The sequence below is a fragment of the Lutra lutra genome, chromosome 17 (genome assembly GCF_902655055.1).
Source record: "Lutra lutra chromosome 17, mLutLut1.2, whole genome shotgun sequence".
NCBI lineage: Eukaryota > Metazoa > Chordata > Mammalia > Carnivora > Mustelidae > Lutra > Lutra lutra.
Window position 1 is genome coordinate 16,858,472 of NC_062294.1, and position 16,172 is coordinate 16,874,643.

Sequence of the window (16,172 nt, forward strand, 5' to 3'; positions counted from 1 at the left end):
CTCTTCTGAAACTGGAATAAAACCAGTTTAAGTACAAGGAGAAAGTTCAGAGATAACCAACATTATGTGAGAATCTTTATTTTGACAAATAAGTGCAGTATAAAATATTAGACCTGAAAAGTAAAAAAAAAAAAAAAAATAAAATAAAAATAAATATGTTTACAAATTATTGTAGAAAGAATACAAAAGGGTTAAAATTTTCAATGAGGAAAAACCAAAATGTGTCCAGTTGTATAAAGGCTCTTCCCTTGCAAGAAATGGGGATAAAGCTGAAGACCCAGTTTGGTTTCGCTGCTGAAAAAGGTACAAAATAACTTAGAAAAACCAGTCGAGGTCAAACGTTGTGAGCCCGCTACTTGTACCTGCCTACTCTTGATTTGAGCAAAGTTGATAACCACAGTGCAAGGCAGAGCTGACGGTAGGACAACGAGGAGTTTTCCATCCATCCAGGAGTCTATCCTACCTTCACCTTCAAGTAAAAGCTGAAGAAAAACAAGCCCTTAGTGAAGTCTGAGCTCTGCAGTTGGCTGACCGGATTTCCTCCATTGTAGTGCTCAAAATAGTTTACTTGGCCAGCAAAAACACGGAAGAGCCTGAACAACTGCCTTTAGTGAATGCCTGCTGCCTCTTCCAGCCTTAATGGGTCAGGCCCAACACCACCCAGCAGTCTTATCAGAAGCTCGAGGTGTATGTGATGCAGCGGTGTTGGCTGCACCGAGAAAACCCTTGTGTTCATGGGAGATGAAAGAAAGCACCAGGGTTTGCCAATCTGTGGCTCAGAGCACACTTTGTTCCTTTGTAGGAAGCACCTGGGCACACTAGAGGCTTGCCCCCTCAAGTCCTTGTCTACCTTAGTGCTGGTTCTGAGGGCTTAGCAGGCCCTGCTGAGAATGGACATTTGGAGAGGGCGAGCAGGCACGCATGCAAGCAAGTATCCACTAAGTCAAAGGCTTAGTTGCGATCCCAGGTTTCAAACCCAAGAGCCGAGAATAGTCTAGATTGCAAAGCTCTAGAAAATGCCTTCCCTCTTGCCCCCCAAAAGCAGAAGAGAATCAAAGCCTCAAGGGGCATGAGAGAGAAAGGAAGAACCTTAGGATTTGGGAACCAATTCCATCTCTGAGTTTGGTTTCTGGGAAAAAGCAAGCAAGTGCAATAATGACTTGGCTCTAAGAATTCCCTGGAGAAGCCACTGAGGATAATGCACAGTCTCAAAGATGACCAGCTTGGATGTGAGGCTTCACTTAGGGAACACTGAAAAGCTTTCCCTGGAGAGGATTGTCGAGAACTGTAGCCTGAAAGTCCCGCACGCTTAGCCAGCTGCTGAGGAATCCGTCTAAGCAGTTCCAAGATTGTAGTTAATTTGGTCAAAGGCTCCTAATCGGTTTTTCCCCCACCTGCTGAGGGTAGGGGTGCCTGTGGCAGAGGGGCCTGTGAGACCCAGGCTCTGCCTCAGTTGCCACCTTGAAAACCTTAACCAATGAGAAAGATGGAAGAGGTGACTGCATCACCTCGAAGAAAGCAAAGGGAGGAGACTCTCTTAGACTCATTGGAGTTTGAGAGAGGAATTCAGAAGTATACAGGATGAAATTCCTGAGCCCTCATTTCCTCTCCCCAGCAGAGATCAGACAAGCCCATCTAGATGTCAGGCAGTTTCCAGGTGAGACACACTCGGCCCAAGACCTCCTTACAGGCCCTGGCCTTTAGCACCACCACCGATCTTTGTTCCTCCTGGCTGACTTTAGTTTCTAACACAGATACATATACACACTCAAAAGCAATTCAGTGCCAACTCCCTGCTAGTCTAGCTCATCCTTGGGATGTGGAGATGTGGAATGGAGTATGTCCCGTAATAAAGCACCATTCCTGGACCCTGTTTTCTGATGCCCAAAGATCAGGCTTCTGGGCCTTGTATCTTAGGCACAATCTTATTGCATTGGTAGCTAGATGTGGGGATGTGGGGATGTGGGTGGGGACACATTACTAGCTGGTCCAGATCTCAGGAGTTCTCCCACCACCTCTGGTTGTGTTCAAATTGTGTAGGAGAACCCCTTGCCACAGGCTGTCACTTACCTATCAGAAGTTGCCACTGATTGGAACTAAATGGTTTAGCACACTTCTGGGTTCCCTTTGGATCCTGGGGAAGCCGGTGGAATCTTTCCCAGAGGCCACCACGCATGCAGAGGCAAGCAGATGGATGGTGTGAAAACAAGTCTGTGCCCCCTGAGCTGGAATGGTGGTGTCTCCTGTAAGCAGAACTGCCCCAGACCATATAGTACAGTCACCGTTCTTTGCACTGCAGACTTGTCCTTTGGACCATTAATACACTAAAACAGCACACCCTCCTCCCTCCCACCCCATCTTTTCTCTTCCATTCCCCTTCCCTCCCTTACCCATTGCACTTTTCCCACTCGTCTTGGGGGGCTGTGTCACACCTCAGCAAAAGCTAAGCTATACTGCTCTGGCTTCTTCCCACATCGCCGGGCAATTATGGCCAGATACAACATGAGGAGGGCCACCCAGTAGCAGCCGTACAGGATGGCCCCAGAAACCAGGAAGGCTAGCTCTGTCTCACTGAACAGATCCTGGCTATAAGCTGTATAGGCCAGCCCCCCTAGAAGGACTGCCACCCAGATGGACACAGGGATGAGGCCAATGAAGTTCACCACGATGGTTTTTCGGCCAGAAGTGCCCCAGCCAGACTTGTTGATGGTAGCAATGGCAAAGATCTTGGCTGGCAGGAGGCTGGACATATAGAGAAGGGAATAGAGGGACATGAAGATCATTTCTGCGTTGCCCCGAAGGAAGCAGGCATAGGTAGCCTTGATAATGCCCACCAGCTGCACTGTCAGCAGGAAGAGGAGAATATTCCAGATGCGGCCTCGGTAGAAAAGCTGTATTACCGTGGCAATGAGGAAGAAGGGGAAGAAACCTGTGACCACTGATTCGTAGGTCATCCAGAGGTGGTGCTTATGGAACCACAGAGAGTTGTAGAGCCACTCCCGGAAGTAGGACTTGCTCCAGCGCGTCTGCTGGTTGAGCCACCGGAGGTACTTGGTGGGCGTCTCTGTGAGGCACTTGGAGCGCGCTGTATACTTAGTCCGGTAGCCGAGGCTCAGGACCCGGTTGGTGAGGTGGCGGTCATCTCCAAAGCTGCACTTGCTGCCTAGGAACTTCTGATGGTACCAGTCCTCCAAGAACTGCTGGAGGAGGCTATTGCGGTACATGCCCAGAGGCCCACTAATGCACTGCACACAGCCAAAGTAGGACTGGCAGGCCCGCTCCACATTGAAGGCCATCCAGTACCGCACACTGCTCAGGAAGGAGATCCACGAGTCATACTTGTTGAGGATCTGCAAGGGAACCAGAGATGCTGGGCCTCCTCTCCTGGGGACTTGAGCCCCGGGAGAGAGACACCTGAGGCCATGAGGCCTCCTTTCCCCTGAGTCCCGCAGCCCACTGCTCAGTACCTGGCCATCAGTCCTAACCCAGCCAGAGCTGGGAAACCTGAGGCTCGGAGGAGCCAGCCCTACCCTCTCACTCTCCCCATCCCCTCGTTGCCCTCTGCACTGACTGTCCCAGTGACACTGCTCTAGCCTTCAGAGCCACCTGCAGTCTCAGGAAACAGCTTGTGGTGGTGGCAGAGAGAAGGGCTTGAGAAGGATGCATAGCACCCCCCAGGCATCTGTCCTAGAGCCAACTGTCCACAGTTGGAAAGCTTCTCAGGAAGACCTGATCTGTTACCAGCAGTACCCTTGGGAAGATCTGGCCCCTTAATCTCGCCATACTGCCTTCTCACCATTCAGCGCAACCCTTCCGTAAGAACAAGGCTTTCTCAAGGGTCTGACTTGGGAGGTGCTCATTGCACTACGGTCAACAAGCACCCTCTGTGATCAGTAGCCACAGAACACCGAGCTCCTCCCAGCAGCATGGGCTCTCTACTACATACCTGTTCAGTGATTTTCTTCTTCCTCAGGTTGAAAAAGGCCAGAAAAGAGATTGGGTACCTAGTGTGCCTTTTGATACTAGTGAGAACTATCAAAGAAGAGGCCCCCCACACACACACATGCACTGCCCTGACACACCACAAACTCACACACCTCCAAAATAATAGTCAAGATGCTCACTTCCCAGGCATACCCATTGGATTAGGAAGCAGAAAAGAGTCTGGACCCCACCCCCAGAAATCCCTCGTTACTGCTTACTTGGACATCTCCTCCAACTCCCCCTACTTGGGGGTCCTCCTCCAGGACTCGAAGCATCTCGATGGTGCAGGCCGGATCCAGCACGGTGTCAGAGTCACACACCTGTGGAGGGAGTGTGTGGTCAGCCCATTTTGACCTCCAGCCTGTGTCCACCGCATGCTGCTCACCTCTTCAGGGCCATAATCACCCTTCCTGGATTCACTGCCACCACTAGCAAAGAGATCTATGCTAAATAGGTCAGATGAATAACAAAAAGTAAGGAAAAGGAGTTTAGATACCACATTGACAGCCAACTAGGAGAAACCCTGGAGACTCGGTGTCAGGGAAACATGCTTAGCACTGGGCCAATTTTTAGCCTCTATGGGGCCAGGCTCCACAAAAATGGTCTCAGAACATTTCCCTGGAGGAAAAGGAGGTACACACTGCAATCAGATGTCAGGTACGGTGGCTAGACCCAGGTCAGCAGACACTCCAGTTGAGGCCAAGAAATGGCTCTTGCCATGAGGCTGCTGCCCCAAGTGCTCTCCTAGATTAACATGGTCTTCCCAGTTTCAGCCTCTGGTCTCCTGGACAACCCGCAGAGCACACAAGTGGAGGATGTATCCACCTGGCCCTAGGTACCCCACTAATACCGCTGCAAAGTCCTCTGTGTGCTTTTGGCCGAGTATCTAAGATCAGGGCATGGTATGTCCAAGGGCTGCTCTCACCAGGTTTCTCAGGAGCCTGAGTCTGGCACCTTAAAGCACTTGTCCACCCTGACATGACACCTGGATTTACTCTGAATGAGCCTGGAGGCTGGGAACAGCTGCCTCCAACCAGAGCCTAGAACACATCCTGCCCACTTGCCCACCTTCCCTCAGGAGGCTTATGGTCTGATTCTAACAGGTAGCTCCATTATTAGTTGAACCCGAGCTATGAGCACTAATCCTTTTGGCTGACTCCTTATTTCCTGGAATATTACTGAGTTGACAAGGCCCAGATCATCACTGGCAGAACAACAGAGCAAACAACAGTATCCACAGATGAGCCTAAACCTTGCTTTGCAAAAGCCTAAAATCCTTTTAGTAAAGTTGCTAGTGCCTGCCGGAAGGGGGCTGCCTCCTTCCTTGTTGGGTTTTCTCTTGCCAGGCTGGAAGACATGGTGGCCATAGACAAGCAGCAAAATGTTGAAAGGGCTCCAGGTAAAGCCATCACACCTGTTCCCTCCTACCTCCCCACCAGCACACCTTGGGAGAAGGTGCCTTGAGAGCCTCAGGCCAGACTCCCGGAGCCTCTTCAGCCAACAGGCCAGGCTTTTCAGTGCTTCTGGTCTCAGGGCTACTTCCTGCCCCGTCCCTAACCCATTCTTCACACTGCTCAGCTTCCTTCACTCCAGGTGGGTCTAACAGATCAGGGTAGGCAAGTTAGAGCTCTTGTCCGCCTGGGTTTCCCTACTGGCTGAAGCAGGGCTATCTCCTGGCACACCCACAGCAGAGCTATTGAGGGACAGGCTGAAATCCACCAAACAGGGCTGAACCCCAGGCTGCCCCAGGCAGTGAGCCCAGAGCCATAAAGAAAAAGTCTGGCTCAGGTGTGTGAGCCTATTTGTTGATCCACCAGAATGAGTCCACAGGAAATGATCCGTAAAGGAAGATGTGTGGCAGGTTTGGGGAATTCTGTGCTACAAGGGAGTAGACAGAGTCCCTGTGACTTGAGCATGTGCCAGGGTTCAAGGGCTTTTCCTGTGCCTGCTGAGTCTCCAGGAAATCTTCAGAGGCCCTGTGATCCTAGATGAACTGCAGAATCAAATGCCTCAACATCCCTCCCTATAAGGCCCTAGGAAGACAGAAAAAGGCCAATGTACCAATTCATCTGAGGATGCAACTTTCAAAAAAGCCCAAACCAAAACACCGGTGACAAGCTAATTTTAGGTGGGTACAATGGAGAACATTCAATGTCGATATACTCAACATGCCCCCAGCAAGACGGAGCTGGCACACAGGTGGGCTGCCATGACAGCCATTATTCATTCACAGGATGGGCAAGACCCTCTGGCATGTGTGGACAAGAAATGCAACAGAGAAGTGGACATGCGGGTGCTGGACCGGAAACTGGGGTTCTCAGTGCAGTTTCTACTTGGTACTGAAGTGTGTGAGCTTTTCATCAGTTCTTTCTAGGTTTTGTTATTTGAAAGTTGGGAGCTGTGTTAACTGTGTTAACCTAATAACATTTCCAGCCTGGTGTCAATGACCTTTTTGACTGGAAGCTGGGCAGAATCTGTTCAGGGTCCTAGCCGTGCCAAGGACTGCTGCAGGATTAAGCTGCGGGATGAGCCACTGCTGTGTCCCTCCACTTCAAAACACAAATGTGACACTGGGTAGAGTAGGGCTCTCTGGCCCAGAACTAAAACAACAGTCGAGTGAGTTGGAGCATGATTTCTTCTGCTCCTTACCACACCTCCTTAGGGACAGATTCTCCTCATGTTACCAAGGGTAAGGCCGAATGGATATGGTCAGACTGCCTAGGCTCAAATCCCACCTCTGCACCTCACTGCTGTGTGACATTAGGCAAGTTACGTAACTTCTTGGGGCTTTCAGATTCACCTTCTATGAATGGAAGTAGTAATAGTATTTATCCTCTAGGAATATTATGAGGGTCAAAAGGACTAATATGGGGACGCCTGGGTGGCTCAGTTGGTTAAGCAGCTGCCTTCGGCTCAGGTCATGATCCCAGCGTCCTGGGATCGAGTCCCACATCGGGCTCCTTGCTTGGCGGGGAGCCTGCTTCTCCCTCTGCCTCTGCCTGCCATTCTGTCTGCCTGTGCTCGCTCGCTCTCCTCTCTCTCTGACAAATAAATAAAATCTTAAAAAAAAAAAAAAAGGACTAATATGTAGGGACGCCTGGGTAGGCCAGTCGGTCAAGCATCTGCCTTCGGCGCGGGTCATGGTCCTGGGGTGGAGTCCTGTGCATCGACCTCCTTGCTCAGTGGGGAGCCTGGTTCTCCCTCAGCCTGCCACTCCCCCTGCTTGTGCTCTCTCTGACAGATAAATAAAATCTTAAAATAAAAAAATAAGAACTAATATGTATGAAGTGCCTACAATAGTGTGTGGTATGAATTAGATGCTATCCACTTGGTAGCTCTTATTAGTACTGGGATACCAGGCCAGAGGTGCACACTAAGCCCCACAGGTGGGTAAGAGAAGAACCAGAATTCCATCCCTGGTCTTTATGACCCCAGGACTGCTGTTCAGAGCAGCAGTGGCCTCAGTGCCTTCTGAACTTCAGACGAAGGATGCACACAACACAAAGGACCTCAACTGGACCTAAAATCCCTGCCCGGTATGCCCAGCCCGTCGGGACACATGCACACACTCCTGGTAAGGGTATGCTTACCTGGATGTAGTCCACTGAATCGCCAAGAGCCTTGAAAGCCGTGTACATGACCTCTCGCTTGCCTCCCCATTTCTGCATGATGCACGAAAAGGTGCTGCTTCGCACCACATCCCGCACGCGGTCCATGCCCTCCTGCAGGCTGGCCTCCGTCTCCCCATCCCCCGCCTCATGGAAGTTGCTGCGCCACACGAAGAAACCAGCTTGCTCAGTGCCCCCTAGCACCTCGTGGAAGATGTCCAGCATGTAGGCATCCTCCTGGCGATTGCCATCCACCACCATAACCACCTTGAGGTCAGCGAAGGCGATGCGCTGGGCTGAGCGCAGGCACTTGCGCAGGTAGTCGGGGTCCTCCTGGTAGGCGGCGATGCAGAGTGCCACGGAGCGCCGCGACCGCGACGGCACCAGGAGTTTCAGCGGCCGGCCAGCCCGCCGCATCCGCCGGTGCTCCAGGAAGGCGAACAGGCTCTGGATGAGCAGATGCAGGCCCAGGATGGCCCCGTACAGGCCGAAAGACAGGTAGTGCTTCTCCGTGTGAATGAACTGGTAGCCTGTCACATAAGCTGCTAGGATGCCGCCCAGCACCGCCAGGGCAAACAGGCTGGTGCCCACCACACGCAGGGCTGTCGTTAGCTGCACCGGCATCTGGAGGGAGAGAGAGGGAGGTGTAGAGTCAGGCGGAAGGCAGCATTTCCGGTCAATGGGAGCAGGGGCATGTTCTCTGGGTCAGGCCCAGAACAGGGGAAAGGACCCATTCATTGAAACCATTGCCACTGACTGAGCGGGATGAAGACTGTGTGCCGACTCCGAAGCCAGGCCCCCAGGGTTCGAATGCCAGCTCTGCCACTAACTCTGTGTGCCTCTGCTCTGCCCCTTAGTTCATTCATCTGTGAAACAGGGAATGCAGCACTAACTTTGTGGCATCTTTGAGGGTGAAATGGATTACATATGTAAAGCGTTTCAAGTAGCATATATTCTTGTTAGACCAAAGCCAGAAAGAGCTATCTGATCCCCACCTGGTGGGACAGCGATCCTGGGATCTGCCTAACCCACAGCTCTTCCAGGCGACCTTCAGGAAGGATGAGCCTGAGGCCCCAGGCAGCTCTGAGCACATGCAGGGCCAGGGAGGGGAAAGGGGGGGGTGGTGACCAGGGAGGCAGCCAGTAGCCAAGAGCTTCTTCTTCTTCTTCTTCTTTTTTTAAGATTTTCTTTATTTATTTGACAGAGAAGATCACAAGCAGGCAGAGAGACAGGCAGAGAGAGAGGAAGAATCAGGCTCCCTGCTGAGCAGAGAGATGTGGGGCTCGATCCCAGGACCCTGAGATCATGACCTGAGGCTGAAGGCAGAGGCTTAACCCACTGAGCCACCCAGGCGCCCCTGCCCAAGAGCTTCTACCTGCTCTGTACCCACCAGGGTCCTATACAGAGGGAGGGGAAGTAAAGCACGCCCACCCATGAGACCCATGAACAAAGTGGGGGAGGAAAAGATGAGAAACAGCAGGGAACATAAAGAGGGGGAGGAACTTCTCTCTCTTGAAACAGCAAAATCACTAAGAGAAAGTTGCCCTGTGTTCTCTGCTATGTCACCTTTTTCTCATTTACTGTAGAGGCAGGAAAGAAAGGGAAAGCAACCGGGAAAAGCAGAGGAAAAAAGAGGAAATGAGAGCTGGGGTGTGGGCAGCTCTCCTGGAAACCCAGCAGTCAGGGCACCGGAGGGAACTGCAGCCACCACTGCAGCAGCCTGGGAGAGTGGCTACCTGGGAAGCCCCATCCACTTGGTCCTAGTGCCCGCGTGGCAGCTCCGTGCTGGTCCACCTGGCAATGCTGCCAGACTCCATCTGCACTCAGGCCTTAGTGTCGCATCTGCCCTGAGGATAAGAGCTTAGCACTCAGCACCGAAGACTTGTGCTTGAGACACAGCTCTATCCCCTTCTGACTGCTTGACCTCGCCCAAGTGGTCTGAGACTTCGGGTCCCCACAAGGGGGGGTTCTAATGGTTTCTTGCTCCATAGGGCTCAGGTAAATTAATACTTTCCCTGTAATTAGAAGCACTTCCTGCTCTGAAGAACTACCCAAGTTGGAAGGCTGATTGGGGAAGGGAGGAGGGGCTGATGAGGACAGCTCCCCACTCCTCATTCTGACCCATGCCTTCCCCCCATCCCCTTTCTTTGCCACCTGCCTGATCTGGAGATTCCCATTTCCAATGCTACCCACCCACCCTCTACAGGCAACAGGGGTCTCGCTTCCAAGCCAGCTCCAACTCTAGGTCTTACCGGAACCAACCCTTGAGCCCTGCTCCAACACAAATGCACCTTCTTGCCAGGGGAACAGTGCCTGTGCCCCTACCACCTGCCACACAGGATTGGTGAGGAACGCGCAGCCACTGCCTAAGTGCGTCTGAGATTCAGGCAGCAGCAGCATTCCAGCAGCCGCGGTCCGGAAAGTGCTGTTGGCAGCCTCGCGGTTTCGGGAAGCTCGGCCTCCAGGCGCTCTGCCCCGCCATTCCCGGGAGCCTGCTTCCTCTGCAGGACTCCCAGCCTTCCCTGGTAGCTCCCCACACTCGAATGCGCCTGCGGTTCAGGGGCCCCGAGGCCCTGCACCCCCTCCAGGAGTGCCCCCTGCCCCGTAGCCCTCTAGACCTTATATGCCAAAGGGGCGCCCCAGGACACCACTGCCCACCTGAGCTCTGGGAGAGGGCCGGGGGCGCTGAGGCGAGCCCGGCAACCTGCCGGGTGCTGGCGCCCCGCCTCGGTGCAATGCCGGAGGCGGTGCCCACCAGGTTAATGCAGCCGGGAAGGCGCTCGCCAGGCTTCTCACCCCCGCCTGAGCCTCGCCTTCTGGCAAAGGCGGCGCCGGCCACACCCACGTGCCGGTTTCCCACGACTCAGCCGGGAAGGAACGGAAAACCCAAAAAATCTGTCGGACCGGGCCCTGCTCATCTCCTCTGGGCCCCAGCTACCTTGGCAAAGTGTGCCTGCAGACAAAGGCAGCATCTCCGGTGTCGTCGGCCCCTTCCTTTCCCGGGCAGGACCCCCAAAGCCCGCACACGAATTGGAGGCACTACCCTGACACCCCGTACCCCACCGGGGACCAAAAATGTCCCGCAGCCAAAACCCCACGAGCAATTAGGTGCTGGTGCGGGCTCTGGCAGAGGCGCCCCTGCCCAGAGAGGGGGCCGTGCCACCTCAAGCGGGGAGAGGGGAACCTCGACCACCTCTCACCCACCCCCATTTCGTTCAGAAGAGATCCGCTAGACCTTGGTCCCCGTAGGTAATGCGCACCCGGCTTCAAGGACACTACGTTGGGGGGCGCTCCCTAAGACACCTCCCCCCAGGTGACTGAAGGAGAAAACCCTCAGCCAAGGACGCACGCCGCCAATCTACACCCGAAACTTTGCGGGGTTGCCACTGTGCAGCCTCTCCAGCTGACAGGTGTGCCCTGCTACGGGGCCCACACGCGGCGGGATGGAAACTTGCGCGCGGGGGCTGGGGCTTTTCCCCTTGCGCCTGGCCGGCCGGCCGCCCTCCCGGCCCCTCCGAGCCGGCTGGGGAAGGGGAAGCCGGGCCCGCAGATACATGGGGCCGTGGCCCGGCTGACCCGCAGGGCCCAGAGCGCCCATCATCTTGGTGCCGGACAGGTGCGAACCCCCGGGCGGGAGTGGGGGAGGGAGAGACTCCGACCAGCCTCGTGCCCCGCACAGTCGTCCGCCCCGTAATCCATTCACAAAACAGAAGCCGCAAGGGAGGAAGGGAGGCGAGGCTGGAGGAGGAGAGGATGGAGGAAGAAAGGGAGGAGGGGTCAGTGGGGAGGGGGCTGCAGGAACCACCGCGGTAAAGCCTGGAGACACCGCAGCCCTCAGCCGGCCTCCCGGCGCCGGACGCAGCGCCCGCAGAGGCTGAGGGGGGTAGCGGATGGGGGTCCGCCGGGCTCGGCCAGCGGCACCCCTGGAGCCCGGCGCAGCCCCCGCGCGCCGCGGCGCGGCCCGCCCCTCCGATGTGGCCGGCTGGCCGGGCCCACGCTCACCGTGCCGCCGGCTGGCCGCGCTCCGGTGCTCAGCAGGCCCGCGGCGGCTCCATGCCCCTCCTCCCGCTCCTTTCCGCCGCCGCGCCTCGCCGCGCCTCTCTCGCCCCGGTGCACCGCCGCCGCCGCCGCGCGCTCCGACTGACGAGCGCCGGCCCCACGGAGCCGCCTTTAAGTACCGAGCGCGTCCCCGCCGGGAGAGGCGCCCTCCTCCGGCCCTAGGGCCGGGAAAGTTGGGAAGAGTGGGAGGGCCCCCCCCGCGAGGGCCGCGAGGGGCACCCCCTTATTGGCTCAGTCGGAGGGAGCTATAAGCGGCCGGCGCTCGGCGGGACGCTGGGACCCGCGTGCACCCGGCTCCAGCCGGTCTCTGCGCCCCGGGAAGGTGGGTTCTCCCAAGGCGGCCAGAGGACGAGCTCCTCCGCGCTTGCCCCGGGCCAGCTGCCCAGGAGGAGGCGGTCATTATGCTCAACCTGGAACCTGGAGCCTTGTTAACTTTCAATATAACCCCTAGGGACTTCCAAAACTGTTAACTCTCCATCTCTCCATTCCGCCACCCTCGCGCCCGGCTTGAAATCTACTCACTCTGCAAAACCGCCGAGGCGATGGAAATCTTCCCCAGACTGCGGCACGCGGAGGGGCTGTTCGCTGTATAGGGTACTCCCTAAAACCAAGACAGCAGAACCTTCCTGCCCGCAAAAAAACAAAACAAAACAAAGCAAAACAAAACAACAACAACAACAAAAAAAAAAACGCATAAGAGTAATTGTCAAATATAAAAAGACTGTTCCAAGAAGGTGTTAACAATTGTGACAAGCTTAGCTTTAGATTCCGCAGTGGGGCGCTGATGACTTTAAGGGTTTGCAAAAGCTCCAAATGGTTTTGCAGGAACCTTGTAAGTTCCTGTGTCTTAAAGCCAAAACCAACTCCTCCTCCCCTTTTTTTACACCTTTATTTCCGACATCCGTAACCTCCTAAATCCCCAACTGACCTTACAGCCAGTGGTTTCCAGGACCCCCAAAGCTGCTGCTGGACTTGGATGAGATGGGGTGGGGTCAGGGAGAGGTGGGGAGTTGTCAGCAGAGCAAGTTTAGAAGCAGTTGAACTAGACCCCGATTTCTAAATCTCGGAAAAACTTGAAGAGATAAAGACTAGTAAAAAATGAATTTACATGTCCTCCAAACACACCTGAGATAATTTCTATCACTTCTTCCCAAGCTGCAACAAATTTATAGCAACATTAGTTGCAGTCCATAAGCTGCTCCTCTTAGAAATCTTAGGGGCTGGGGCACCTGGGTGGCTCAGGCAGTTAAGCCTCTGCCTTCTACTCCAGTCCATGATCTGGGGCTCCCCACTCAGCGGGGAGTCTGCTTCTCCCTCTACCCCTCTCCCCTACTCCTGTGCCTATGCTCTCTCTCTAATAAATAAATATAATCTTAAAAAAAAAAAAGGAAAGAAAGAAATCTTAGGGGCTCAGGGACTTGCCTGCCCACCCTTACTCATGCTCATTGCTGAGTTCCTCAGGCACACAAAACCCCTGGCAAAGACACCTGCTTCACCCCCTCACATCTTGCAGTACAGAAATCAAATCATTTCACACTTTGGCTTGAGAAAATCATCACTAATACGCTATATGGTTTAAATATCCTTTTTTGTGTGTGTTTTTAAAAACTAGTATTGAGGGGCGCCTGGGTGGCTCAGGGGGTTAAAGCCTCTGCCTTCCGGCTCAGGTCAGGTCATGATCCCAGGGTTCTGGGATCGAGCCCCACATCCAGCTCTCTGCTCAGCAGGGGGCCTGCTTCCCTTCCTCTCTCTCTGCCTGCCTCTCTGCCTACCTGTGATCTCTGTCAAATAAATAAATAAAATCCTAAAAAAAAAGAAAAAACCAGTATTGAATCCACAATGGGAATATGTTTTGAACCTGAGATGGGCCCTAAGAAGAGCTAACAACACACAGGTGGAGAGAGGCAGCTTTGGTTAAGAGGAAGGCTTTGGAGTCAGTCTGCCACTAGCTGTGTGGCACTAACCTCAATGTCTTCCTCCCAAAAATGGGACTGAGTATTTGACAGGGTTGTTACAAGAATTGAGGACACCGGCTGAGAGCAGGTGCTCAGTAAAAGTTGACTCCAGTTGTCCTCAACCAGAGAACGGCATCTGTTTGCCAGTGTTCTGGATTCTACAAGCTCATTCCTCCAGGATGTGACCCTCAGTGACCAGAAATTCAGAGATCAGTGTCACTGAAAAATACCTTGCCTCCAATGCATGATGGACTGCCCTAGAGCCCCAATCCACCTCCTCCACATCCAGGGGCATCATCACAGAGCCAGACACTGGAGGAGCTATCTGATCCCACCTCCCACCCAAATCTGAAATCTGCAACATTTTAAATCAGGGAAAACAAGCAGGGTCTTGGGGTGGGGGGACAAAAATGAATGAATCAGCCTGATGGGAGTGAATATCCCATTTGAAGATGTCCCTATAAGAAGGGTGCAGGTGCCCTGTAGTCAAGAGAAATCAGAAATCCAGATATATAGATATAGATATGATTTTATTTATTTATTTGAGAGAGAGAGCACCAGCCGGGGGGTGCGGGGGGAGAGAGAAGCAGACTCCCCTGCTGAGCAGTAGGCCCCCGATGAGGGCCTAGATTCCAGAACCCTGAGATCACAACCTGAGCTGAAGGCAGACGCTCAACCTACTGAGATACCCAGGCGCCCAGAAATCCAGATTTAAAAAAAAAGGTTTATTTTAGGGGTGCCTGGGTGGTTCAGTTAAGCCACTGCATTCGGCTCAGGTTGTGATCTGGGATAGAGTCCCACATCGGGCTCCGGGCTCCATGGGGAGGCTGTTTCTTCCACTGACCTTCTCCTCTCTCATGCTCTCTCTCACTCTCTCTCTCAAATAAATAAATAAAATCTTTTTTTTTTTTTTAAAGGTTTATTTTAGAGGGAGAGAGAGAGAGCATGTGAGCAGGGGGAGGGGCTAAGGGAGACAGAGACAGACTCCCTGCTGAGCAGGGAGCTGGACAAGGAGGAACTCCATCCCAGGACCCCAGGATCATGACCTGAGCCAAAATTAAGTCAAACACTTAAACAACTGAGCCACCCAGGTGCCCCAGAAATCCAGATTTTTATGTGGAATCTCCTTATTTTTTAGTGTTGGCAACTAATTCAAATGTTGGGAAGAAAAAAAAAAAAAAACAGCCCACAGGCCAGGCAAAATGTGTCTGTGAGTCATACACAGTCCACTGACTGCTTATAAGTGACCTGTTTAGAAGCTGAGAGAATGGAGCAGCCAGTTTGGAAAGATCCTGTCTGCCCTCAACACAACAGCATCATGACTTCTCTGGGAGCAAGCTTCCTGAGGTTGTTCCAGGAACATTTCATGCCTAGTTAATTTCTAAGGCTTCAACTTTGTCCCACAGGCTTATTGTCTATCTCACTCAGTTGGCTCCAGGGAGTTTTATAGGCGGTGGGCTAGTCAATTAAAAACTCCTAAATGAACAGCAGGTCCAGATGCAACATCATTGGCTTGGCCCCCTGACTGGCTTCTCCTAAGAAGCAAATTCTCTTTTTCTGATCTGCAGAGCCAGCGACCCTGTATTATCAGACGACAAGAAGAATCTTTACCTTTGTGGCCAGCCTTGCCAGGGAGGATTTGCCTGTAATTAACATCCAGTTTGCAGTGCCCTATTTGCATTCTTTAAGGGTCTTTAAGGGCAGGGCAATCTTTAAGGGGCTGATACAATAAAGCTCAAGTTTATCTCTGCTTTCCACTGGGGATTGAAGAATAGGACTAATTCCACACCCACTCACTTAAAAACATGAATTCAGATGTTGCTGAACTGGCTTTTACATGGGTTCCAAAGGATAAAGCCTCCCTATTCGGCTCAGCAATAGAAAATGTGTGCTGCATTCCAACATTCATTTGACAAACACTGAACACCAGCCCGGAGAAGGGAATGATGCTTTGGCACCAGGAAGTCTCGGGCTGGTCCCTGCCATCTAGACAGTCATCCATTTTGAAGACAAATACCTTGAGAAGTGGCAGTTTATAATTAGATGTTGACGAGAGAATCCAACTAGAAGAATTTGAGGATTTCAGGAAAGAGATCTCTGTGAGCTGGAGTGGGCTGAGCAGAGTTCCCCGGAGAACTTGAGCTGACTATGTAGAAAGACAAGAACATTCTAGATGGGAAGAAGAGCTTTAAGAACAAGAGCAGGTAGGGAGGCTTGGGTGGCTCCATTGGTTGAGGGGCCAACTCAGTTTCGGCTCAGGTCATGATCTCCGGTAGGGGGAACTTCATCATGAGATTGAGCCCTGTGCAGAGCCCCGAACCCCAGGTCAGGCTCTGCACTCTGTGGGGAATCTGCTTGAGATTATCTCTCAGCCTCTTTCTCTTTGCCCCTCCCTCTGCTCCCACTCTCTCTCTGAAATAAATTAATATTTTAAAAAAAAATGTACACTGAAGAACTTGCAACGGTACCTGCTCCAAGGAGGGCCTGACGAGTTGCAGCTGCTGAGGAGGAGGATGCTAAGGACAGATTCTGGAGCCTTGAGTGACTGAATGAGGAGCTTGCATTT

At 53.0% G+C, this 16,172-nt stretch overlaps 1 protein-coding gene across 4 annotated transcripts in view; it reads right to left on the minus strand.

Moving 5' to 3' along the window:
• The window catches only part of HAS3 (hyaluronan synthase 3), a 27,660-nt gene continuing 11,488 nt past the window's right edge, over positions 1-16,172 (minus strand). Inside the window, exons 1-5 of one of the 4 annotated variants that reach the window (XM_047712578.1) lie at positions 15,624-15,824; positions 12,174-12,277; positions 7,575-8,216; positions 4,203-4,304; positions 1-3,350 (exon numbers count right to left, since the gene is read on the minus strand). In XM_047712578.1, the coding sequence (XP_047568534.1) occupies positions 2,427-3,350; positions 4,203-4,304; positions 7,575-8,216 (1,668 nt within the window). In that variant the 5' untranslated portion in view covers positions 12,174-12,277; positions 15,624-15,824 and the 3' untranslated portion in view covers positions 1-2,426. The other 3 variants (XM_047712576.1, XM_047712577.1, XM_047712579.1) reach the window with 3 other exon arrangements.